This window comes from Pan paniscus, chromosome 11 (assembly GCF_029289425.2).
Source record: "Pan paniscus chromosome 11, NHGRI_mPanPan1-v2.0_pri, whole genome shotgun sequence".
Taxonomy (NCBI): Eukaryota; Metazoa; Chordata; class Mammalia; order Primates; family Hominidae; genus Pan; species Pan paniscus.
In genome coordinates, this window is record NC_073260.2 from 86,878,761 (window position 1) to 86,906,710 (window position 27,950).

Genomic DNA, 27,950 nt, shown 5'->3' on the forward strand with positions numbered 1-27,950 from the left:
ATCATCTGGACTTCACTTCCTAAAACTTTTCTCCAGGCAAACTGAACTGCTCAGCAGCCCCTACTTCCCACCCAGTTGCTTCTGTTTACCTCTTTGCCTGAATCACCCTTCACCTCCATCTTTTGGACCAAATTTTACCCAGCATTAAAGACACAACTGAAATATTTCTGGGCCCTTCTCTGTTTTGTCAGCCTACAACTTCTGCCCAAGTTGGAGGACTCACCAGCATTTACAGTGTATTTCCTCGGCTTTTCTTTTCTTTTTCTTTCTCTTTTTTTTTGAGATGGAGTCTTACTCTGTCACCCAGGCTGGAGTGCAGTGGTACGATCGTGGCCCACTGCAACCTCTGCCTCCCGGGTTCAAGCGATTCTCCTGCCTCAGCCACCCGAGTAGCTGGGATGGGAAGACCACTTGAGCCCAAGAGTTTGAGACCAGCCTAGGCAACACAGCAAGTCCCCATCTCAAAAAAAAAAGGGAAAAAAAACAATTAATACCACCCCAAAGCCAGATCAGCCATTCATGAAAAAGCACAAACTGAATTTTATATATATATATATATCTTCAAGTTAGCTTTCATCTACCTCTGCTTCTCGTCTGTCTTTATACTAGTCATTAGAACAATGTTGAGTGAAAAATTTAAAAGCCAAAGCTTCATGTGCCCTTAAAATGTCTGCTTGTCCTCTTCACTCCTATCAATGGCACTCCTCCGTCTTAAAGTCTGGGTTGCCAATTCCCAGCGCTAACCATATTCACTCATCTAACTGAGCATCCACTGAGCCCTGGTCTCAGGAAATCATTGTCTAGGTAAAAAGCAAGGCATTTTCATAAGTCACAATGACACCAGACAGAAGGTTTGGAGGTGCTACATCAATGAAACTACATATATGCCAACCAAGAGGCACCTGCAATTATATTTAAGAAGATATATCAAGAGGGATAAAGAAGAACAGATTTGGTATCAATTTAGTTCAATCTTTGGCATATGTTACGATGTGCCTATAAATCCTTAGAGGGTAGGGCCTGTGGGTTATTTATGATCATTACATTCCCTGCATGCTTAGCACGGTGTCTTGGGCATAGCAGGGCTTTGACAAATACAGCACTCTGTGCCTCCCAAGCTCTTTTGTAGGCAAGTGAGAGAGAGTGGACTGTGACAGCCACTAACAAGAAGCCGTTTTCATAGATGGAACTCTAAAACGAGGCTGTTTTTGCTGCTTTAAAGGAGACTTAGCCTTATTAAAATCAGGGGATCAGTTATGCCATTCCTGTTGCCCATCTTTGCTCTTTGATAATCTGTGCAATTCTGTAGATGATGGAAGACCATTTAGTACCTGAGAATATCGACTGCTCGTTCCCAGGAAAGGTCTTCAGCAGGCTCATTGTTCATTTGGAGGATCTGATCACCAGGGAAAAGCTTGCCGTGAGCAGAGCCTCCTGTTGGACAGAAAATAAGTAATTGGTGCTCATGCCGGGAGGAGCCAGACTCTATGTGTAATAGCGGCACAGTTAAATGGCAACCTGATCCAGTTCCCAGGGGCACTGGCTCACTCCCCCGCCTTCAGTCAGGCTTGGGCTCATGTGGATCTTAATTTTCCTGTTTATAAACCATGGATGATGTACCTATCATCTATCACCAACTTCCAGGGATGTTAGAAGACTGTCCTGAGAAAGAAAACTAGCAGAAACCTAAATCAATAGAGTTGGCCAGTAAATCTACTCCATTCATCTCTAAAAAACTCTGGTGTGTATGTGTTGTAAATAGAAATCAATACATTTTAACGAATCCCAGATTAACACACCTCAATTATGAAAACAAGCACTGGACTTTCCCCACCTGCTCCTCTCCATCCTGGTACAGCCTGTATTTCACAAGGTTCAAATGAAAACAAATCAGTGGTTTCTATTACTGTCTGACCAGAAAGTATCCCCAGCTAGGAGCGTGTGGGGTTCAAAGAGGAGGGCTAGCTTAGCCAAACACTTTCACTGCCCCTGAGACCAGCCAGGGAGCCAAGGGTGGGCAACGCCCTAGCCAAGGCCAGTGGGAGCCTGGGGTTTGGAGCAGCAAGTGCACTTGAGGCTTCCTCCCTCCCAGCATCAAAGTAAGGTGCAAAGCCCAAGACAGAATTAGGTGTGCCTTTTCTAACTTCCCAGGTAGGATTTTCTGCATTTTGTCATAGGATAGAGAGATCGGGGAGATTTGGGGCTATTTCCCCTTAAGAAACCAAACTCCTTTCTCATTTCCCAGTCATCCCCTACCTGCTGTGACAGCCACCACTGTAAGGGGAAGGCTCTCAGAAATGTGAAATCCATAGTCCTGGAGGAGGGTGTCTTTGTCTATCTTTACTGTGTGTCGCACAGGGATGAGGGTCTGAGTTGGGTTCCTGGCGGGCCCATCAGCTGCAGCAACTTTAGCCCTGGAAGAGAAGGAGTATGTAAAAAAGAGAAAGAGAAGACTCCAGTTGTTGGTCACGAACTGGGTCAGCTCTAAGCATCATGGAGAAAGATGCAGAGCTGAGCAGACACCAATTCTCCTCTTGAGACAAATAAGACACAAACGCCACTAGCAGAACTTAGGACTGTCCTCTAAAAGAGAAGTCGTATTGCCAGGCATTCTTAATGAGCTAATGCTAAATATCTAGAAAGCGCCCAGGAAGTGCTATGGACACACAGAGAAGGGGGAGAGCAGTTTCACCTTTGTAGGGCAGGGAATAGGGAATCAGGGACGCATCTGGTACTTGGAAGAGGTGGCATTTGAGCTGCACTCTGAGACATGTCTAGGGTATACCTATACAGCCCAGATCCTGGCACACAGAAAATATTCAATAACTGCTGCTGAGTGAATCAATGAATGGATGGATGGATGGATGGATGGATGGACGGACTGACAGAAGAACAGGCAGATGGGCATCCCAGGCAGGACATACTGCTGGAGTCAGAGGTACAGGAGAGGAAAAACATGGACGGTGAGCAGAAACAAGGAGTTGTCAGGTTCAGATGTTTGATGACGGATAATTTTATAGCAAGATTTTGTCTTTGGTGATTTTTTTCTTTGTTTCTTTATGATGAATTTTGCTTCCCTTTAAGCTTTGTAACTGCAAGGTTTCCAATATAAAATCTCGGATAGCAAGGACTCCCTCTATATCAACTTTTAAAACATGTATGTTCCTTAAAAGCAGGAAAGTAATATTTTCTAACTCTCAAAGAGAGAAACCACAAAGCGAGTCACAAGTTATTTGTCATTCGTCTGTGGCAAATGATTTTTCCCTCTAACAGTCAGTGGTTCTTTCTGAGGAAGGTCAAATAGTGATGGGATGAGGTGTTTATTGTCATTATAAACAACAGAAATGTGAAGGAGTAACAGCTGTCTTGGGGCTCTGCGGTTAAGGTCTATCATTTATTCTCATCCATTTACCAAACACTTTCAGGAACCCTGCCTAATGCAATAGGCCCTCACTTATCTGAAAATCATCTCCCTCTCATTTATAATGATCTCCAGTTTCAACAAGGATCCGGAAATATGAAAAACTGTCTCACAGAGCCAAAATGTAAGTGACAAGCACAAGTCCAAAGTCTCGTGTACACTATCCACCAAGGATCCCCCCTAGGCCCTGACTTAGAGCAAATTTAGGATCTGTATGAATAGATGACCCAGCCCACACAACCTAGAAGCAGAGGGAGTCTTTCTTCTAGGCCAGCATGTAGGTAATACTGAGCTGGAGCAGCAGAGAGACCTAATGAGAGGGAAGAAACAGAAAACTGAAAATTCACACTAAATAAAGCCCATAGCTCTTCCTGATTTTTTTTTCATTCTTTTATTTATTTATTTATTTAGAGAGAGGGTCTTACTCTGTCACTCAGGCTAGAGTGCAGTGGCATGATCTCAGCTCACTGGTTCAAGCAGTTCTCATGCCTCAGCCTCTTGAGTAGCTGGGACTACAGGCTCGTGCTACCACACCCGGTTAATTTTTTGTATTTTTAGTAGGGATGGGGTTTCCCCATGTTGTCCAGGCTGGTCTCAATCTTCTGAGCTCAAGTGATCTGCCTCTCAGCCACCCAAAGTGCTGGGATTACAGGCAGGAGCCACCGCACCCAGCCTATTCCTGATTTTTAAAAAAACATTTAGAGCTATAAAAAGGTTTTTCTAAATGCAATAAATAACACTCTATACTAAAAGTCAAAAATCAACATTTGACATTACAGGTGCAGTGCCTCATGCCTGTAATCCCAGCACTTAGGGAGGCTGAGGCTAGCTAATCACTTGAGTCCCGGAGCTCAAGACCAGCCTGGGCAACATGGCAATACCCTGTCTCTATTAAAAATACAAAAAAATAGCAGGACTTGGTGGTGTACACCTGTGGTCCCAGCTACTCAAGAGGCTGAGGTTGCAGTGAGCTGAGATCATGCCACTGCTCTCCAGCCTGGGTGACAGAGCGAGACTATCTCAAAAACAAACAAACAAACAATTTGGTGTTTTATTTAATGTAGTAGGATAAATGCTAATAATAGTTATCAGGGAAGGAAAAATGACAAGAGGAACAATGAGCACAGGAATGGAAAAGTACCACCTTATTATTATTTTTTTGTTTTGTAGCAGATGACATTCACACAGAAAATGATGAACAAAGAAAATTTTTAGTGCCAGAAGATAAGTTTAGTGGAGATGCAGGATAAAAACACAAAACACAGCCACAAAAAGCATTAAACAATTCATTAAAAGCAGATTAGCTGAATGTACATTCGGTGTTAGGCATTCTTAATGAGTGAATGCTAAATAGCTAGAAAATGCCAAGAAAGGATTCAAGTAACAAAACTAGTGATGTGTACTAATGTAATTCAGGGGAAGAAGGATTTATTTAAAGAAAATAATATAACTTTCCTTAAAGCAATAAAGGAAAACACAATAATTGGGTTAAAGTTATGCTGGGTTCCTGGATGGAAACACTAAGTATCAAAAAAAAAAAAGTTCTAAATTAAATAGAGATTTAATGTAATATAAATAAAAAATTCTTCCAGATTAAAAAACAACTTGACAAATTGATGGTAATCACATCAATAATGACAATAATAATAACATTTATGAATACTAACTATATTTTAGGGAGTGATTTAACATTTTATATATATATATATATATCTATCTCACTCAACCCTCAAACTTTTGAGGTGGGTACAATTATTATTCCTGTTTTATAGGTGAAAAGACTAAATCTTGCTCTGAGAGATTTTAACTTGCTTAAAGTCATACAGCTGGGAAGCAGGTTTCAAATTGCAGCTACTTTCTTCAATAGGCACACTAGCACTGCTTCTAGAGCAGTGCGGTCCAAATGAAATATACACACTGCATATGTAAATTTAAGTTTTCTAATAGCTACATAAAAACAGGAAAAAAATAAGTGAAATAAATTTTAATAACATATATTTTATTTAACTCAATATATCCAAAATAGTATCATTTCAACTTGTAATTAATACAAAAAATTATTGATGAGAGATTTTGCATTCTTTCATATTAAGTCTTCAAAATCCAGGGTCTATTTTACACTTACAGCGCATATCGATTTGAACTCTAAATTTCTATCAGAAATACTTAGATTTCAGAAAAGTTACAGTTGAAAAGTAAGCACTCCTTTCAGACAAAGGCAATAATCAAAACTGCATAGTGTGGCTTTCACCAATGAAACTGAATAGAAATTCTAGAAAGTCCTTTAAGTGTCTGGAAGTTCCTTAAAAGACTAAACATGATGTACAACATGATCCAGCAATTGCACTCCTGGTTATGTACTGGAGAGAAATGAAAATAAATGTCTACACAAAAACTTGCACATGAATATTTATAGCAGCATTTTCTGTAAATGTCCAAAAGTGGAAACAACTCGAATGTCCATCAACTAACGACATGGATAAATAAAATACCATATTCCACAACAGAATATTTGGCAATAAAAAGGAATGAAACATGGATGAATCTGGCTAAGTGAAAGCCAGTCACAAATGACCACATATTGTATGATTCCATTAACATGAAATATCTAGAACAGACTAATCTATAGAGACAGAAAGTAGATTAGGGGTTGTCCAAGGCTTCAGGGAGGGAGGTTTGGGAGGTTTGGGAGTCACTGCTAATAGGTATAGGTTTCTTTTGTGGGGGATGAAAACCTTCCAAAATGGACTTGTGACAGTTGCAGATCTGTGAATACACTAAGAACCACTGAATTGTACACTTCAAATGGGGGAATTGTATGGTATGTAAATTATCTATCAATAAAGCAGCTGAAAATAATAAAAAAAAAATCCTGAAGTGGGGAAAGCTTATAATACAAATATATGAAGAATGGGCATAAATACACATAGTAGATACCCACATTTCACATGCTCAAAGCAAGTGAATTGACAACTCTCACATGAAGAAAGCAAGCTGGAAATTAACACAGAAAATGTACAACCTTATCAAAGAAGCACAACTGAAAGGGCTGTGGAGTACTATTATGTGTCATACCAAATATGAATAAAAATAATAAGGCCCAACATGTACTAGTCCTGAGATTAAAGAATGACAATACAAACTGGCAATTCAATCTCTCTAGGAAATCATTGGTGAAACTGTACCATGAATTTAAATTTGAAATTTGATCTTCTGTTACCATTTTGACCGGTATTCCTTGAAGTGATGACCACAAAGGAAAAAATATCATATTATTTATCCTGGACCATGAGTTCCTGGAAGACAAGGGTGGCACCCATTCATCTCCATGTCTCCCATGCCTAGTAAAGTTCTAGAACAGAGTATGAGTTCAATAAACCCTGGCTCTTAAGTATTCAAAAATATCAATCTCAGCTTTATTTAGAATAGTGGGAAAACTCAAAACAACCCGATAGGGAATAGATAAACCAAACACAACAAAGAATGACCTCGAAGACTCTACATCAAAAAGTATTATGGGCCTATAAGCTTCAGACATACAAAGAAACACAACCTAGAAAATACCCTTCCAGAGCACTGTGTAAGCTATGGTTTACCCTTCCTAAGTGAGAACTGGAATTATTCTCCTCCTAATAATTCCCCACCACCCACAGAACAAAAGCCAAACTCCTCAACCTTGCCTTCGTGGACCTGTGTCCTGAGGCTTCAGTCCCTAGCCAGCATCCACCCACCACTCCCCTTCCCAGGCCTTCACTCCAGACTGATCTTACCTCTAACAGTTTTACCCCTGGGCCTCGGCTCACACAACTGCCTCTGCAGAAAGTGTGAGGCCAAGTCAAGGTCCAGCTCAAAGGTCATATCTTCCTTCTCTGATTTCCTAGCCAGACGTAAGTTCTCACATCTTGGAGCTCTGACCCTCTCTTATGGCCCCGAGCATCCAAACCTTTATTTAAAGTTATCTGACTCCATATATTGTTACCCTTAACAGACTATTTATTCCTTGGAAACAGGAACCACATTTTATCCACCTCTGTATTTCTCACATTGTCAAGTGAAGATCTTTGCTCACGGGAAGCATCAGTGCTTATTGGGCAAATAAATGAGCAAAATACTGTACATATCTAATATGTTACTGCTAATGTAGTTGTACCTCTAATATAATTAGCGAAAAGTGAAAATGCATATACAACCAGTAATAAACAGCAATTTGAATATAAGTAACAGAGATGAAACTTTGTCATTTTCCTTTATGTTTGCTTAACTCGATATATAGCTCAACCCTATGACTATTGCCCTAATCAGAACTTATCTTCTCCGTGTCTCAGAGCTCAGTAAATGGTATCATAAGGATAATGACAATTGCTCAAGCCAGAATCCCAGAGTCATCCTTGACTTTCCTCCACTCTTATCCTTCAAATCACTCACAACACGAGAAGATCTCAAAAAGGGTCCATTTCTTTCCATCTCCACAGCCACCATTCTGTTTCAGGCCCCATCACCAGCCCTACTGACAGGTTTCTACTAGGCTGCTAACTGGTCTCCCCACTTTCCATTCTCATCTTTCCTGAATGATTCTCCATCTAGCAGCCAGACTGATTTATAAACACAATTCTGTTAATGTGTCTCCCCTGACTGAATGGCATAATCCAAAATCCTGAATATGGCTTAATACAGCTCCTGCCCATCACTCCAGCCTCCAGGACCAAGTCATTCATTCTCTTTGATATTTTTGTTCCAGTCAAACTAGCCTACTCTAAGTTCCTCAAACACATTGGCCTTTGGACAAGCTCTTCCCTCTGTCTAGAATAACTCACCTGCCTCCAAAACACACACACACACACGTACATGTGCACACATGCACACACACACACACAATTTCCCCAACATATCCAATCATGCTGTCTACCTGCCCAACTCCTACTCAGTCTTCTGATTTTGGTGGAAATATCTCCTACAAAATGCACCTACAGACCAGTGCAAAGTCTCTTGTCCTCTCTGGACTAGTTTGTGTAGCAAGAACCACATATTTCTTGTCCCATGTGCTGAACTCAGTACCAGCCATAGAGTAGGGTTAATAATTGTTTGGAGAACAAAAGAAAGAACAAACCTTACTACAGGGTTTCAACAGAATCCATTTTGATGCTTTTCAAATGGGCAGGCTCCGTTATCTTCCATTTGGCAGAGTGCGGTCCTCCACAATGGTGGACAAATGACATTGCACTGTATTGACTAATCCCTGGACAGTGTCAGTGGCTTTGGCCCAAAGTCTGGATTTGACATTTTCCCCAAAGGCCATGTTCTAGCTTTTGTTTGGAAAGGGATTAACCTAAGTACATGACCAAACCGTGGCCTCTCCTCATAGAGAACATTTAATATTGACAGTAAGCTAAAGGAAATGATCTCTGTAACAACATTTCCTCCTCTGAAGCATCTTATAAATATCAAACTAAGCACTGATCTCAAAACATGTTTCTGCTGCCTTTGTAATCGTTTCAAACCATAAATGTGAGGTCATTTCTGTGATCTTACACTGGAAGAACAGAAGCCCTATAGTTACACTAATGAAATTCCTGCCAGATTACTGGATCTCCCCTAAGGTAGAACCAGAACAAACATGTTACATTTATCATGAAAACAGTCTCACATAGATGAATTCTACTTTTCATAGCTCACAAGTTTATATTGAGCTGGTTAATAACACTGAAAAGGAAAACTACCAGATGGATACTGATTGCACTTCACATATTCTCTGGCTTTTTATCTGCTCTCTGATATGTTGGAAAATGTATTCTACCTCTATCCTGTAACAACAAAGAATTCACCTCCGAGTTCCAGCAGGATGTGGAGAAACAATTTTGAATCTATGTTTAAACACTTTATTATGTTCAGCTTGAGTGATTTTAAAAGCTAAATCTGGTATAAACTGGATTTCATAACGTAAAGACGATTCAAAGAAACCAGAAATAGAGGCATCAGTCTGTACCAGAAGGAAATGTAGCATGTAATCACAATCATAGGAATGCACTTGTGGTTGTAACAGTTTCTAGGGGGCCATTCACTGTGGAGATTGTGAGGGTAGTGCTCCTACAGTTGAAAGGAGAAATTCTTGCGTTATTACTTTAAAAACAGGATTCAGGAAATAATGGCAACTCTGCAGATGCAGTCCAGGAGCCTTCCAGACTATCCTCAAATCTCTCTACTTTTGCCTATGGGTCAAGACACAACAAAAAAAAATTGGTGCCTAAAAGGGTCTTTCTACACCATTAATAGTATTAGAAAGGTCAACAGAATTAGAAAGGTTTTAACAAAACCATTCTTAAAATTAGTAAATAGACTGCTTATAGTTGTAATAACCAAGTAAGTTTGGAAAGTGTGTAAAACCAGCAGCAAGGGCTTCTGACACTAAGATGCCAAAATGTGTATATATGTGTGTGTGTGTGCGCGTGCATGCATACATGTGCATATGTGTGCCTGTGTGCATACATGCATGGGTGTGTACACATGTATGCATGTATGTGCCTTGTGTCATTGTGTGTGTAGACATGCATGTATGTTCATTAGTATTAACATTCAAGACAAGTTAAAAGAAATCATCTTTTCAAGCCCTGAGGATACAACCAAGCAGTGAAGAAAGCACGATGTCGCATTAAGTTCTTTATGCTTCTTTAGATCTTGCTCTATAAAACTAACATTTCTAGATTAAGCATAAGAGAATTTAGTAAATCTTGGTGGGGTGCGGTGGCTCATGCCTGTAATCCTAACACTTTGGGAGGCTGAGGCGGGCAGATCACTTCAGATCAGGAGTTCAAGACCAGCCTGGGCAACATGGTGAAACCCCGTATCTTCCAAAAATACAAAAATTAGCCAGGCGTGGTGGCACATGCCTGTAATTCCAGCTACTCAGGAGGCTGAGGCACGAGACTCACTTGAACCCGGGAGGTGCCAGTTGCAGTGAGCCAAGATCACAACACTGTACTCCAGCCTGGGCAACAGAGCAAGACCCTATCTCAGAAAAAAAAAAAAGAGAGAGACAGAGAATTCAGTAAATCTCATGCTTATTTGTTTTAATAGTATAATAAAATGATTCTAAACTTCATATGACAGAATAGGTGGGTAAGACTAAAAGCACTGAAAATGAAGAGTAGTAAAAGCTTAGTTTAATAGGTAATGAGGCTGGTCACGGTGGCTCACACCTGTAATCTCAGCATTTTGGGAGGCCAAGGTAGGTGGATCACTTGAGGTCAGGAGTTCGAGACCAGCCTGGCCAACATGAAACACTGCCTCTACTAAAAATACAAAAATTAGGCCGGGTGTGGTGGCTCACACCTGTAATCCCAGCACTTTGGGAGGCCGAGGCAGGTGGATCACCTGAGGTCGGGAGTTCAAGACCAGCCTGACCAACATTGAGAAACCCCGTCTCTACTAAAAATACAAAAATTAGCCGGGTGTGGTGGTACATGCCTGCAACCCCAGCTACTCGGGAGGCTGAGGCAGGAGAATCACTTGAACCTATGAGGCAGAGGTTGCAGTGAGCCAAGGTTTCACCATTACACCCCAGCCTGGGCAACAAGAGTGAAACTCCATCTCAAAAATAAATTTAAAAAAATACAAAAATTAGCCAGGTGTGGTGGCGCATATCTGTAATCCCAGCTACGCGGGCGACTGAGGCAGGAGAATCGCTTGAACCCAGGAGGTGGAGGTTGCAGTAAGCCAAGATTGCACCACTGCACTCCAGCCTGGGCAACAGAGGGAAACTATATCTCGAAAAAAAAAAAAAAAAAAAGATAATGAGATGCATAATACTATTGTAATGTAAGTAATTTTAATACAGCTGTGTAAAAGTAGGCAGTTACATCAATGGAACAGAATAGCCAGCCCAGAAACAGGTCCAATCTCCCACTCACAGACGCCAGAATTTCACATACAATAAAGGAGGGGTCAGTAAAGAATGAATCAAGAAGGCAAAGATCACTCACAATTAATGGTAATATGAATGACTACTTACTAATTTGGAAAAAAATCCAGTTAGATCGTCATCTCCTAGCATATACTAAAATAAACTCCAACTTAAAGAATTAAATATAAACATTTTAAGCTATTAAATTGAATTGAAAAACTTGTATTGGATGAAGATTTTTGTAAGCTTAGAAGCAATGAAAGAAATTGTGAAGGAAAAGAATCCCATTTAACTATATAAAAATGGAAACTTCTGGAAAGAAGAAATTGGTATTATTATTTTTTTTAAGACAGAGTCTCACTCCATTGCCCAGGCTGGAGTGCAGTGGCACGATCTTGGCTCACACAACCTCCGCCTCCCAGGTTCAAGAGATTCTCCTGCCTCAGCCTTCCAAGTAGCTGGGACTAGAGGCACGCACCACAATGCCCAGCTAATTTTCATATTTTTAGTAGAGATGGGGTTTCACTATGTTGGCCAGGCTGGTCTCGAACTCCTGACCTTGTGATCTGGCCATCTTGGCTTCCCAAAGTGCTGGGATTACAGGCGTGAGCCACCACGCCCAGCCGAAGAATTGGTAATATTAAGTGGAAAAATATACTATCATCAAATCTTTGTCATTTTATCACTTCTGTAGTCATACGAAGCTATAAAGAAGATGACAATTTGAAAGCAAAAGGTTAAAAATTAATTAGTTTATGATGTAATGTCACTGTGTTGCAGCTTTTATTAAGCAGTTTGCATTGCATTATTTACACAGAAATTCAAAACATGTCACAGAGACCTTTTGGGAGGTTAGCTATTTCTTTTCTTTTCTTTTTTTTTTCTTTTTGAGACAGAGTCTTGCTCTTTCACCCAGGCTGGAGTGCAGTGGCGCGATCTCGGCTCACTGCAAGCTCCGCCTCCCTGATTCACGCCATTCTCCTGCCTCAGCCTCCTGAGTAGCTGGGACTACAGGCGCCTGCCACCACGCCCGGCTAATTTTTTTGTTTTTTTTTTTTTTTAGCAGAGACGGGATTTCACCGTGTTAGCCAGAATGGTCTCCCAAAGTGCTGGGATTACAGGCATGAACCACTGGGCCTGGCCGAGGTTAGCTATTTCTAAAAGAACACTGATACTGTAAATGTTATTTTTCTGTTGGAATATGAAATCGAGTGGTAACAGAGGAGTCATCCTTATCATATCTGCACAATTTCCCGTTCCTGTAACTATAGGTCTCACCAGTTTACTCCTACCCAAACAGGGACACTCATTCAAACTAAGGGCTACCAACTGAATTTGACTAATGATTGTAACAATAACCACCTACTGAAAATTAATCTAAAATTTAAGAAATCACAGGAACTTTGAAAGTTGACACTATTCCTCAATAAAATATCTGTTTAAGATTCTCTATAAAGCTCTAACATTACTCTGTGTGTATAAAAGTTATCAATTTGTTTAGTAATGCCTGGAAATGGAAATAGTTATTTTTGACTAATTTACTCCTAGACAACTCACTTAGAGCCACAGATAGAGTTTAAATTTTATGGGAAAAAAATGCCAAAGACAAGTAAAGCAAGTACAACTGGCTGAAACGACTGAGTTTTTAAAAGTCAGAAAAAAACAGAATTGCTAAAATATGCATGTAAAATTATGTGACTACAGATGCTTATCTGTGTTTCTTCCTTCTGCACTATAGAGGACATTTCAATACACTTCCTTGATTTCTTGCCCCAGCTACCAGGAAATTCAGGGCTAATGTTAGTATTCAAATGCTAAATCCTTAGTCTCATTGGTTTGCAATCTATTTCTAACACTTCTTATTTTAATTTTCCCACGTTTTAAAACTGTAATCATTAAAAATTCCTTTTGGAAGAAGGAGGGATGGGCATTTTAAATATATTTCAATGAATAATACAGTCCCCTACTATAAAAGCCCTTAATCAGTAAAAATTTATTGAATGTCCGTTACATACTATGGACTCTGTTAGGGCTGAGGATACTTTGTGAAACAAAACAGTCAGGGTCCCTGGTCTCATATATGAGAGGAAGGTTGTGGGAGAAAAGCCATATGATGGCAGAGGTGATAATGAACAGGTAAATAAATATATACATAATTATAAAGCGTGATGAGCAGGTAAGTACCCTGGAGGAAACAAGCAAGAGAATGGACTCCCTGTGCCTTGGGTGGTCAGGAAAGGCCTCTTAAAGAAGGTGATGTTTAAATTTAACCTGATGAAGAAGGACCTGTCATAAAAACAGGAAGTAAAAGAACTTTCCAGGCCAACTGAACAGCAAGTGCAAAATCCCTGAGATAGGAAAGAGCTCGATGACTTCTAGATATTAAAAAAAAAAAAAAAAAAAAAAAAAGCAAAACAATGGAGAACAGTGAGCAAGGAAAGAAGAGGAACAAGGTGAGGCTGGACAGTTGGGCTGGTGAGAGATTGTGAAGAGACTTGTAGGTCATGGCAAAATGGTAGGTGAGCCACTGAATGGTTTGGGGTGGGGTCGAGCTGGGAGCTAGCATGGGACAGGAACATTTTACATTTTGAAAAGTCCACTATAGCTGCAGAGTAGAGAATCTGCTGCAACAGGGAAAAAGCAAGTGAGTGATCCTTGCGGGGGTCCCAGGGAGAGAGAGGTGGACAGTTCTGAAGGCAAACTGATAGGAGCTGCTGATGGGGTGGATGCAGGGGATTCAAGGAGTCAGGATGATGCTCAGGTTTCTTGACCAGGCAACAAGGTGGTAGGTGGTACCATTTAGTCTATCCCTAGGAAACGAAATTATTTACCCCTCACTCAGCTTTTTCAGTTATTGATCATTTTCTAGTAATCTGAGGACACCAAAGATTACAGATGAGAAGAAATTCACACAAGGCTACGAATGATTTATCCTAGAAACACGGAAATTATGTCTTCCATGGGCAGTGACAGGAAACTTTCTCTCTTTGTTTTTCTCTTTCTCAAGCACTTGGAAAGCAAAACTCCCTAGACACATGGGAAGATGTTTAATATCATTAACCACCAAGGAAATGCAGATAAAAACCACAATGAGACAACATTCCACACCCACTAGGATGGCTACAATAAAAGAGATAACAGCAAGTGTTGACAAAGATGTAGAGGCACTGGAACTCTCACATACTGCTGGTGGAAATGTAGAATGGTATGGCCACTCTGGGAAACAGTCTGACAGTTCCTCAAAAGACTAAACACAGAGTTGTTATGTGGCCCAACTATTCCACTCCTAAGTATATACTCAGGAGAACTGAAAATATATGTTCAAACAAAAACTTTTACACAATTATTCATAGCAGCATTATTCATAATGGCCCAAAAGTAGAAACAACTCAAATGTTCACATCACAGACATATCTATCTATCTATCTATCTATCTATCTATCTATCTATGCTTATTTGGCTTTATATATCAACCCAAATGTTTATGTTAAATCAACTGATGAATGAACAAAGAAAATATTCCATAATGGAATATTATTTGGCAATAAAAAAGAATGAAATACCAATCCACACTGACATGTCATACTGATCCATGTCAGTATGATAAGCAAAAGAAGATAAGCAAAAGAAGATAAGCAAAAGAAGAACACATTATGGTAAGTAAAATAATATATTATGCTAAGCGAAAGAAGCCAGTCACAAAAGATCACATACTGTATAATTCCATTTATGTGAAATATCCAGGATAGGCAAATCTATAGAGATAGACAGTAGTATGGTGGCACGCGCCTGCAGTCCCAGCTACGCGGGAGGCTGAGGCACGAGGCAGAAGGCAGAGGCTGCAGTGAGCTGAGATCACACCACTGCACTCCGTCCTGGGCAACAGAGTGAGACTCTGTCTCAAAAAAGAATAAAAGAAAGTAAATTAGTGGTTACCTGGGACTGGCAGAGGGGAGAATAGGAAGTGACTGCTAAAGGGCACAGGGTTTGTTTTTATAGTATTGAAAATATTCTAAAATTAGATAGCAGTGATGGTTGTCACCTTTCATTTACAGTCTGTGAGAAGGCAAGATGTTAAGAGGGTTCCAAGGTCAAATATCTAGGCAACATCAAGTTAAACAGGTCTCTTTTTTCTGCGGGACTTCTCAGAGCCTTTAATCTGTATTACATGCATAATGTGTATAATAAATCACCAAGTCAGGGAAGGCAGAAGTAGGATACAGGATGCATCATTTCCCAAACATGTATGGCCACAGAATCTCTTTTAATGGAGCAGCATCACACAGGACTAGGTTTTGCAGACCCCACTGTGGGAAACAATGTGCTTAGCAGTTTTTCCATTCACTCATCAGGCACTACCTGACCACCTACAACACTCATGCAAGACAATCACTTTTGGGCCGTAGAGATGAGGCCAATACTTTCCCTGACCTCACAGAAGGCAGGTCTAGGAGAAAGGAAATGAACGGGCTCGAAAAGTTGAACGCACCAGGGGGAGCACAATGCCAATGCTACAAATAAAATACTACGGGGACCTATGGAGAAATTCATCCTGACTCTAGACAGAGGAACGCTTCATGGAAGACCCAGCACTTCAGCCAAGCCTTAAGCTGTGGGGGGTTCTGGCCACATGGAGATGGGAGGAAGGGATCTGGCCCAGGAGCCCAGGTCCAAGGGGTGAAAGAGAAGAAAGGGTGCTTGTAGTAGAATAATAAGTGTTCGCTTTAGCTGGAGCACACTGTGAAGGAAGCAGAGTAGTAAGACAAATAGCTGGAAAGGATTGCAGCTTGAAACGTCAGACCAAAAATGTTTAAGCTTCCTCCTATAATAAATGGGGACCCATCCAAGCTTTCTGAGCATTGGGTAAGAGTGGTCCTAAACAAGTCACTCTATGAGCCTTAGGTGTTTCATCTGTAAAAGGGAGCCCCATTTTATCTGATCTCGGTGTGTGAGGATCAGAGAACTTGGCCACAGGGCAGTGGAGCCCTGAGCAAAGTTTATTACTCGGCAGCAGAACAGCTGTTTCCAGTTCCTTTGGAAGAATGTGTGTCTCAGAAACACCTGACATGTGATATTTCATCTCTGTGGCAGGGCCAGATGGGAAATCCAAGCAAAAATGAATGCTTCGAAACAGAACATATTTGAAAGTTCTCCTGTAGCAGTCAAATCAGATCTGTATTTGATTTCATTTTATTTTGTTTAGAATGACATAGGGACTGCAAGGAAGGAACAGCTGCTGGAAACGAAGACACAGAAAGAATATAAACAGCAGATTACCTGACCTTCATGTCAAGTACTAAGACAAGAGGTGTGTGTCTCTGTGTGTGTGTGTGTCTGTGTGTGTGTCAGAGAGAGATCAAAAGAGTATATGTATGAGTGTGTGCTCCAGAGAGTGTATATGCATGTGCGTATGAGTATGTATGAGTGTATTTCTGTGTGCATGTCTGTGTGTCAGTGTGTTTGTAAATGTTGTAAGTGTGTGTGAGTTGGGGTGTCTCTGTGTGTGTGTAGGTACATGTTGGGGGTAGGGTACAGGGAAAAGCACTCCAGCAAAATTGCTGACCTGTTTACACTGCTCCCACCATATGGTGTAAGAACAAAGCAAGCCGGAGACAGCGATCCCAAGGTGCGGCCAGGACCAGCACAAGCTCCTCCCCCGGGACACCAGACCTTTATAGACAGAAATCTCTGCAAACTCAGGAGGCTTACCGGGCCGAGCTGTCCCGGGAGCGCCGAAGCCATCTTGCCACCATTTGTTCTATTCTATGTGCTTTCCGTGTCTGGAATAAACTGGTCTCCAGCTCTTCCATTTACCTAAAAGGAAGAAGAGTGTTCTTAAGATGCTAACCAAAATATTCTAAAGAGGATTTTGATAAATCAGGATGATGCTTCCTTTATTTGCCCATTGTAAGACATGCTGATCGAATAACTAGTGTTCTCCTTTAGTCTAAAATCAACATAAACAGGTGCTCAGTGTTCACAGAGTGAACAACTTAGCAACCCTCAATCTTGCAGCAAACAGACTGGGTTTGTATCTTAAACAGTTAAACATAAGGATGAGAGAGTAAAATAGATAACGTTTCTCAAACTTTGTGACTGTGACCCATAGGAAGAGATACACCTTACCATGTGACACCGTCCTTCCCTCTCCCAACTATGTGTGCAACCCTGGACAATGCGGTTCAGTTTTGCCTGCATCAGGAACCCCACGGACATGGAAGCATTCTTCATCACATTGTGCAGATTCCTCTGAGCGCTGCTGCTTTTGTTCAATCTTTTATATTTAATTTTTGAATAAGTATTTCACTTACATAATTCAACACTAGCTTATAAAAAAGACAGACAGTTACTGTATTGTGTGCTTAAAAATTTAAGAGGGTAGATCTCAAGTGTTCTTATCATAATAAAAAATATGTAGACAGTGAAAAGTCTGTCTTATATCCTTCCTTGCTCCTACCCACCCAGTTCCCATGCCCATACGTAATCACTGCTCTTGTTTTCCATTTGTCCTTCCAGAGTTTCTTTTCTTTTCTTTACTTTTTTGAGATGGAGTCTCGCTCTGTCACCCAGGCTGGAGTGCAGTGGCACGATCTTGGCTCACAGCAACCTCCACCTCCCGGGTTCAAGTTATTCTCCTGCCTCAGCCTCCCGAGTAGCTGGGACTACAGGCACATGCCTCTGCACCTGGCTAATTTTTGTATTTTTAGTAGAGATGGGGTTTCACCATGTTGGCCAGGCTGGTCTTGAACGCCTGACCTCAAGTGATCTGCCCGCCTTGGCCTCCCAAAGTGCTGGGATTATAGGCATGAGCCACCACACCCAGACTGTCTTATTCTTTTAAAAAAATTATCTTGGAACACTTTTAGATGTATAAAAAGTTTGCAAAGATAATATAGGGTTCCCATATCCCTTCATTCAGCTTTCCCTAATATTAACATCTTACATAATTATTTTACCTTTGTAAATATTAGAAATTAACATTGGTACGATATTATTAACTGAACTATAGACTATGTTCAAATTTTACCAGTTTTTCACTAATGTGCTTTTTCTGTACCACGATCCAATCTAGGGGTGCTGATTTGCCCAGTGGCTCAGGAATTAGGGGCAGTAAGTACAGGAGAAAGCAAGGATGAGCATAAGGTTGAAAATATGGAAATACCTACCTAGACAACTATCTCTTTCCCATCCTACTGAAGACAAGAGGCTTATTTTCTGGAGAAAACGAACAAGAGAAGCTTGGGGAGACTAGGCACAATAGACGGTACAGGAATTAAAATAGAAGAAGTAAGTAAAACTCTTCTAACTGAATGACAAGACCTCTTCCTGTGCCCAGTTCTCTGAATACTGTCAGCGAGTACTTTATATCCTGCTATGGTTTGAATGTGTTCCTGAAGTTCATGTGTTGAAAACTTAATTTCCATTGCAACAGGGTTGAGAGGTGAAACTTATAAGAGGTGATTAGGTCATGAAGGCTGTGTCCTCATGAATGAATTAATGCCATTACTGTGGGTGTGAGTTCCTGATAAAAGGATAACTTTGGCCTCTTTCCACACTCTCTTGTGTGCTCTTTTGCCCTTCCACCTTCTTCCATGGGATGATACAGCAAGAAGGCCCTTACCAGATACCAGCACCTCAATATTAGACTTTCCAGCCTCCAGAATTGTGAGAAATAAATTTCTTTTCTTCATAAATTACCCAGTCTGTGATATTATATAGCAACACAAAACAGACTAAGACATGTCCCAAGCAAAAGATTAGAGAATCCTTCTCTGGAGGACTGAATAGTACCAGAGAAAAGACCTTCAGATATTGACATTTTCGGGATCCCTGCAGGGAAAAGGTAACTTGCTGCCAGATCATCTTGCATTGAAATGTATTAATCAATGAGCCAGACCCATCATACAAAGTTTCCAATTATTTGTTTTACTGCTTTACTCTTACTTATCAATAAATATCTAAGGAAAGCATGCATTATAAAAAACAGACCAAAACAAACAGAAAAATTCAGAAGAAACAGAGACAATGTAGAAAACAGAAGAAAAAAAATTTAAATCTATAACTTAAATCTTTAAAAAGATAAAGTATTATATTCATGAAACAAGAAGAGGATTTTTTAAAAATAAACTATCAGAGAATAAGAACGAACACTTGGAAATTAAAAATAGGGCAGCTAGAATAAAAAATTCAATTATTAATAAAAACAGAAAAATAAAGTCAATGAAAGACTGTAGGAAGAGTAACCAAAGCCAAAGACAGAGAAAACATAAAAGACAATAAATGTATAGTATCTGTCCAGGAAGTGTAATATTCATCTAATAGAAGTTCCAGAAGTAGAAAATAAAGGAAATGGAGGTAAGGAAACTGCCAAATAATTCAATAAAAATTTCTTGAAGAACTTAAATTTTCAAATTAAGAATATATACTAATTGCCCACCCTAGTGAATGAAAAAAGACCCACATCAAGTAACAACATTGTAAAATTTCAGAAACTAGAAACAGAAAATATCTTCTAAACTTCCAGAGAGGAAAAAAAAAGATTACATACAAACAAATGAAATTAAAAATGGCACTAAACTTCTTAGTAATAACAATGGAAGCTGGGAGCCATTGAAGTTCTCAAATTTTTTAGGGAAAAGCATTCCCAGTCTAGAATTCGATACCCTATCAAACGACCAATCAAGTACAAAAGACATTTTTAGATGTTCAGGTCTCTAAAAATTTACCTTTCACACATCCTTTCTCAGGATGCTGACAGAGGATGTGCTCCTCCAAAACAAGGAAGTAAGGACAAAAGAAATAGATCCAGGATATTAGGGATGGAATATAGATAAGAGGCAAAATAAGCATCCCGGATGACTGTGAAGGGATGCATTAAGGTAACACCTGTATAAAAGACCTAGAGAGCAACTGTTGAGATGCATGAAGACAGAGGTCTTAGGGAAAAGAAATAGAAATGGATAAGTTATCTGATGTGTTTGTGTAGAAAATTTCACTGAGAGGCTGTTGGAGGGTATGGGAGAATTAGCAATAAGTACATGAAAAACTAAGCAGATCAAAAACAGAGGGAATTATGAAATCCAAGGAAAATAAAAAGTTGTATAAGAAAATAAAATTATAGTTCACTGCTTGGCTCAACAATGAACAATATTTACATTGTCATGATAATGTAAACACTGAAAAATGGTTTCTCAAGGACAGTCATGTAATGATATTGGAACGATATGATGAAGGGAAGCAAGTGCAGTAGCCTAAGAGCTAAATCCTCATTTATCATAATAATTACATAATGTCCAAAATTAATACATTAGAAAATAAGAATGCAAGCATATTTCTAAGAAATATGCAGGAAAATACCAGACGAAATGGCTAGAAGAGTTGAAAGAGCTTCTAAGAAGAGAAATTCAAGGGTGAGGAGGAGTGGGGCAGGAAATGCTGATTTCTATTATAAACCCTTAATACTATTTTATTAAATGATTTTTAATAATGTTTAACTTAGTTTTAAAAACCAAAGTAATATATTCTTCTAATAACATACACAGAAAAATATAATGAAAATAAAATCACTTACAATTAGCTACAATCACTACCTCCCAATTAGCAAGTTAATTTTTCATCATTTTTCATGCTTACACATGTATATATGTTTCTTAATTAAAATTATACCTTCCCACTTATGATTTCATAAACATCATTGCATATTAATATTTAAGCATTTACACCATCATTTAAAATGGTTATATGGTATTATTTTCTCTGATCATACCGTAATTTATTTAATAAATCTATCATTGGACATTTGTGTTGTTTCCAATTTTTCACTATTATGAAAGCTTTACAATAAAAATCTTTATTCATGGCAAATGGCTACTTCCCAGATATTTTTGGGGGGATAAATTCCTAGAAGTGAAATTATTGGACATAACCATATGTTCACTTTTAAGAATTTGGATGTATATTGTCAAATTGCCTCCAAGAAGTTACCAATTTGCACTCCTGCCAGGACAGACCTTTTGAATATTATCACTTAAAAAAAAATTTGCCAGTAGGATGGAAATTATTGACTTAAAGATTTATATTTTGAAAAACACAGAAGACAAAAGTAAATTATCCTCCATATTCTTATAAAAACTAGACATTGTCGTTTGTTAAAATATTTGCTAATGGGATTGAAAGTAGCATTCAATTATTGGCTTAAATATATATTTATATATAATTAAATATATATTTGTAAATAAGAAATGTATATACTCGTATATATGTTTCCCATATAAAAATATATTTCTTGTATATATAGGAAAATATTTTAAAAATTAAATATCACACATAAATCCATCACATTGAAAATTACATAAAATAAGCATCCTACTTCAAGCATCCAACTCATTCCCCTAGAGGTTAGCACAGTTAACAATTTGGTATGTATTCATACTATCTTTGTCCTGAATTAATAGAGACCTATATCATGTATATTAATACATCTTTTCTACAAAAATAGAATGTTATACTCAGCAGTCTGCACTTTGTGTTTTTTAACCTGCAAATGTATCCTGTATATCTTTCCAGATCAGAACTCATCACAGCTGTGATTGGAAGTTATTTGATTACTAGCACAGCTCAACATTTTTCATGTGCTCTTGGCCATTTATATTTATTTCTTATTACTTTACTGTTTCTGATTTTTCCTTATTTTCCTGCTGGAATGTTTGCCTTCTTGTCGCCAATTTGTAAAAGCTCTTTTATAATAAGGATTATTTAATGTTCCTTTGCCAAGAACACAAAATAACATCATATTTCTTTGAGACTTACCATGGAGGATCAAGAATGTAGGTTATACTGTCCTGACAAAACAGAGACTAAACACAGAAGACAGAAGAATAAATGTCTAGCAAAACCCATGGGATATTGTTTTCAAATATCAACTGCCCCAGTCGGGCCCCCTCTAGGATCGAGTCCGTTGGAAATTCTAGGATATTGATATTAACTTGGTCTGTCTTATGTCTGAGCATCACGCTTTCCTATGGGGTCTAGGAAAGGAGATTTAAAAGCAAGTCACATGAAAACACATTGAAAAATCAAAGAATGTTTATTAAATAAAAACTTGGGGGTGGCCCACACGATCATGGTTCACAAAGAGCCTAAGGGCCACCATGTGGAAGACACATATTCCACATGATTCTGGAATTTAGAGACAGGATTAACGGGGAAATGCCACAGCGTGGGGGACTCCAGCTCAGACTAAGGCAAGAAATTCATGTTCCTGGTAGATCCCAGCATGGAATGAGTTTCCTCAAGATCTTGGACACTGAGGGTATTCCAGGGGAGCCTCCATAAACTGCATGAATATAGCAGAAGGGACACGAGGATGACGTAGAGGGACACATCCATGGAATACATGGAGCAGATGACTTCTACAGTTCCTTCCATTCATGCAATCTGAGGTCTCCACTAGATCTAAGAGCCAGGCAAGATGGTATCTGTTGCAGTCTGTCTCAAAATTCAAAGCCCCACATTACCTAGAGTAGTTGGAAATCCTGAAGTAAGCACAGCACTGGAAGAGGCACAATGTCTGACCTCTACATTCTTATAGTTTCCACATGATTGCAGAGTTGTCAGGGATCTCGAACATATCCATAGGACTGAAGGCCATCGAGCCTTTCCACGCCTTTTGAAGGTCTTCAAACTACAGTGGTTACTTTTTAAGAAACTGCTGCCAAATATAATTTAGCTAATTGGTTTCTATAAACATACATGGTTCTAATTAAGAGAATTAATTTGTGTTATATATCTGGACTGTGAGTAGGCAGGTACCTTCATCCAGGGATCCCCAAAGACTAAACAAATGCCTACATCAACCAAGCCATTAAAAGTGCTCCCTGACTCAGCAAGGTCTGAGCAGGAGAGTTTAAAGTCAAGAGAATGACCTGCTAATGGTTTTAATGTTAGCCTCTGGATTGCTGGGCTAATGGAAGGAAGTAAATGTCCACATCATCCAAAACGTTTGAATCTTCTCTACAGTCCCACTGCCAAGAAGTCATCTGGCCTCTTATGTTCTGTCATTCCCTGTTGGACCCATCTTATTGTTAGAAAGTTTCTTTACATAAAGCTGAATTCCACTCTGCAGCTTCAGTCCTCCACACCAATGCTGCCCTCTGGCCACTCCTACCTCCACCACCCAGAATAAATCAGCTCCCTTTCTGGATTCAAACATAGAAATCTTTCAGCCTTTCAGTCTCCTTTGCCCCAAATTAAACATCCTCAGCTCCTTCAACAGTTCCTTGTAATACGAGATCTTTTTAGAGCACACATCAACTTGGAAAAATATCTTAAAAGGCATGGACCCTCAAATTGAACACAATTCTGGTTGCCTGGAACAATGTGAATATAAAAAGGCAAACTCTCTCAAAATATTTTGTGAATGGAGAAGAAGACTAAATATGTCAAGGTGATAGCTATTTTAAATGCAAACAGACAATTAAGGTTATAAACCCTTCAAAAGGGATACAAAAGGTGATAATAAAAGACTTCAGGAAACTAGCACAAGCTATTGAGAAATGAAAACATCAGTGGAGGCAGCAAAGGATAAAAAAGAAACTAAAGTGCCCAAAATCACTTGCGCTAAATTGAAATTGTAAATAAAACTAGAGAGCGCTTCAAGAAAAACTGTCAGGCACAGAATCAGATTGAGGATTTCAACTTACAAATAATAGGGCTAGTGGAGAAAATGGAAAAGGAACACACAAAACTGTAATCAAAGTAATAATGAAAGGCAATTTTTTTTTTTTTGAGACGGAGTCTCGCTTTCTCGCCTAGGCTGGAGTGCAGTGGCGCGATCTCAGCTCACTGCAATCTCCGCCTCACGGGTTCACACCATTCTCCTGCCTCAGCCTCCCGAGTAGCTGGGACTACAGGTGCCTGCCACCACGCCCGGCTACATTTTTTTTTTTTTTTTTGTATTTTTAGTAGAGACGGGGTTTCACCGTGTTAGCCAGGATAGTCTCGATCTCCTGACCTTGTGATCCGCCCGCCTTGGCCTCCCAAAGTGCTGGAATTACAGGCGTGAGCCACTGCGCCCAGCAGAAAGGCAAATTTATTAAGCTGAAAAATATGTTTCAAAAATAAAGAACACAAAATACAACTCTCAGGTATGCCACAAGGAAGACTCTTCACATATCAACTCAAATTTTTAAACTGCAAAGATTAAAGAATCATCCTTAAAACTTGTTTTAAAAAAGGAAAAGAGAATGATCATTTGAAAAAGAAACATTATGTTCATGTATTTTGCAGCATATTATTCAGGTATTGACTCAAGTTCATTATCTTTCTCTCTGGGAGATGTAAAAGTTTTACAAGTGCTTCTTGAGACACTGTTCTTGAAAGATATCTTGACTGGGTGCGGTGGCTCATGCCTGTAATCCAAGCACTTTGGGAGGCTGAGCAGGGAGGATTGCTTAAGCCCAGGAGTTGAGACCAGCCTGGGCAACGTAGTGAAATCCTGTGTGTACTGAAAATAAAAAAGGTTAGCTGAACGTGGTGGTGCACACCTGTAATCCCAGCTAACTGGGAGGCTAAGGTAGGAGGATCACCTGAGCCCAGGAGGTTGAGGCTGCAGTGAGCCATGACCGTGACACTGCACTGTAGCCTGGGTGACAGAGTAAGACCCTGTCTCAAAAATAAAAAAAAATTGGGGAATCATGACTGACTCTTTCCCTGTTTTGTGCCCCACATTGATTCAGTCACCAAATTCTGTTGACCTTGGTCCCAATTGTCTTAATCTCTCATCTCCTCTCCTTTCTCAGTGCTACTGCCTGAGTTCAAACTTTCATTCTATCTGACGTGCTACAATAACCCCCAGCCAGTCTCCTTACTCTTCATCAATCTGTCCTCCATGTGACTGCCAGAGTGATATAAAACGTAATTCTAATCACATCCCTTTTATTTTCAAAAATCCCCCAGTGGTTCCCCTTCATCTTTAGGATAAAGTCTGAGCTCAAGAATTATAGTAATATCAGTAACACAACTATGCTAACAACATTACCACTTACTATGTGCCATGCACTAGCTAAGCAATGTATACAGGTTATCTTATTTAATGCTTATAATAATTCTCATTTACAAAAAAAGGAAACTGAGGCATGAAGAAGTTAAGTCACCTGGCTAAGCACACACAGCAAAGAAGTGGCAGAACTGGAATTAAAAATCAGATTAGCTTGCTTGTCTCTGAAGCTGGACTCAGCCATTCCATCCCACTGCCTCCCCCCAGCCTTGGGATGGCAGCCAAAGCCTTTTGTGATCTGGCCCTGCCTACCCGCCAACTTCATCTCCCCCACACAACACTCTGCAGAACTGTATTACCTGTTGTTCCCCCCAAAGCCTTTTGTGATCTGGCCCTGCCTACCCGCCAACTTCATCTCCCCGACACAATACTCTGCAGAACTGTATTACCTGTCGTTCCCCCCAAAGCCTTTTGTAATCTGGCCCTGCCTACCCGCCAACTTCATCTCCCTCACACAACACTCTGCAGAACTGTATTACCTGTTGTTCCTCCCAAAGCCTTTTGCGATCTGGCCCTGCCTACCCGCCAACTTCATCTCCCCCACACAACACTCTGCAGAACTGTATTACCTGTTGTTCCCCCAAAGCCTTTTGCGATCTGGCCCTGCCTACCCGCCAACTTCATCTCCCTCACACAACACTCTGCAGAACTGTATTACCTGTTGTTCCCCCCAAAGCCTTTTGTGATCTGGCCCTGCCTACCCGCCAACTTCATCTCCCCCACACAACACTCTGCAGAACTGTATTACCTGTCATTCCCCCCAAAGCCTTTTGTGATCTGGCCCTGCCTACCCGCTAACTTCATCTCCCTCGCACAACACTCTGCAGAACTGTATTACCTGTCGTTCCCCCCAAAGCCTTTTGTGATCTGGCCCTGCCTACCCGCCAACTTCATCTCCCTCGCACAACACTCTGCAGAACTGTATTACCTGTTGTTCCCCCCAAAGGCTTTGGTTTCTCATGCCCTCATGTCTCTGCAGATACTGTTCCTTTGCCTAGTCCATACTCCCTGCCTGCACACCCATCAAATTCCTACTCACACTTCAATGAACAGGCACAGTAGTGTACTGGATTTGCACAGAACACTCCCCTCTACAGTCTGTTTTCTCATCTGTAAAAACAATGATAATGATCCCTGCCCAGCCTATCAGTCAGGGTTGGTGTAAGGCTTACATTCCATTATGCTGTGACAATGCTTTGAAAACTATAAAGTTCTATGGAAATATGCCCAAGAAACATCTCTTTTTCTGAGGTAGTGTGAGCTCAGTTGTGTGACCAAATTTGTGTGTGGCAAAAGTTTGAAGTAGAAGAAGTCTATTTCTGCCACAAAAAGGAATGAGGTCCTGATGCATGGTATAGCATGGATGAACCTTGAAAGCATTATGCTAAGTGAAAGAAGCCAGATACAAAAGGCTACATGATTTCATATAAATGTCAGATTCCATTTATGTGAAATGACCAGAACAGGTAAATGTATAGAGATAGAAAATTGATTAGTGGTTGCGAAGGCAGTGGGGAAGGGAAATGGGAACTGACTGCTAATGGGTAAGAGATGTCTTTTTAAGGTGATAAAAGTGTCCTAGAATTAGACAGTGGTGATAGCTGCACAATTTTGTGAATATTCTAAAAACCACTAATCGTATAATTTAAAGGGTCAATTGATGGTATATGAATTGTATCTTAATTTTAAAAAGAAAAGAAAAAATGTTTATTTCTGGTGCCCAGCTTCACCCTTCTGTCCTCCTTTCCTTGACAGTAAGTAATAACCCCAACTCTGTAAGGAATCTGTTTTTCTCACCTTTCCACCATTTTTTCTTAGTAAAACCCTATAAGCAATAGAAGCACCTGGAAGACTGGTTAAAGCATGGATATCTGAGCCACAGAGTTTCCGGTTCAGGAGGTCTAGGGTAGGGCCCAAGAATTTGCATTTCTAACCTCCCTCCAGATAAAACCTAGGGAATGCTGAAAAGAGCACTGAACTAGATATTAGGAGACCTGGTTTCCTTCCTGGCTTTGCCTTTAATTAATCCTAGAATTGCGCAAGTTGTCAAGCCTCTGGTTAACCCTTTATCTTAACATTGCATTTTTCTAAGTATCTGCCAATTGTAAAATTGTATTATCTTGTCACTTAAGTCTTCCAGGGATCCCCATCCCTAAAATCCAACATCTTCCTGGATGTCCAACTCTATCTCCCACTATTGCCCCCAAAAGACTGCTCTCTTGATCAATCTGGGGAAGGAGGGAAACTAACATTTTCACCTGTAGATTTCATTCACTCCTCATGACAACCCCACACAGTGGGAATCCATAACTTCATTTGGAAGACAAGACATTGAGGCTTGGAGAGGTTAAAAAACTTCCTCAAACTGGCCAAGGGGAACCCAAGGCCCATTCTTCTCCTGTCAAGTAATTCTGTGTTCCGAAGCTTCTCTGCCTCTCAAAAAAAGCCCCTAGGTAGCCCTTCTTGTGTCTTTGTTCTGATCTCTCCCACTTTCTAGGACTTATTCAAATCCTATGTAACTGTCAACACTTAGCTCAAACCCACCACATTTAGGACGAGTTCCTGGCCACCCGCCT

General features: G+C 40.0%; 1 protein-coding gene across 5 annotated transcripts in view; it reads right to left on the reverse strand.

Annotated features, from left to right (window-relative positions):
- FRMPD1 (FERM and PDZ domain containing 1) overlaps positions 1-27,950 on the reverse strand; it is a 146,237-nt gene that overhangs the window by 37,099 nt on the left and 81,188 nt on the right. For 3 of the 5 annotated variants that reach the window (XM_063594010.1, XM_003805118.4, XM_057298711.2), the window contains exons 2-4: positions 17,028-17,132; positions 2,257-2,414; positions 1,332-1,434 (exon numbers count right to left, since the gene is read on the reverse strand). In XM_063594010.1, the coding sequence (XP_063450080.1) occupies positions 1,332-1,434; positions 2,257-2,414; positions 17,028-17,128 (362 nt within the window). In that variant the 5' untranslated portion in view covers positions 17,129-17,132. Of the gene's footprint in view, positions 1-1,331; positions 1,435-2,256; positions 2,415-17,027; positions 17,634-27,950 lie in introns of those variants that run through there. The other 2 variants (XM_034967446.2, XM_055092027.1) reach the window with 2 other exon arrangements.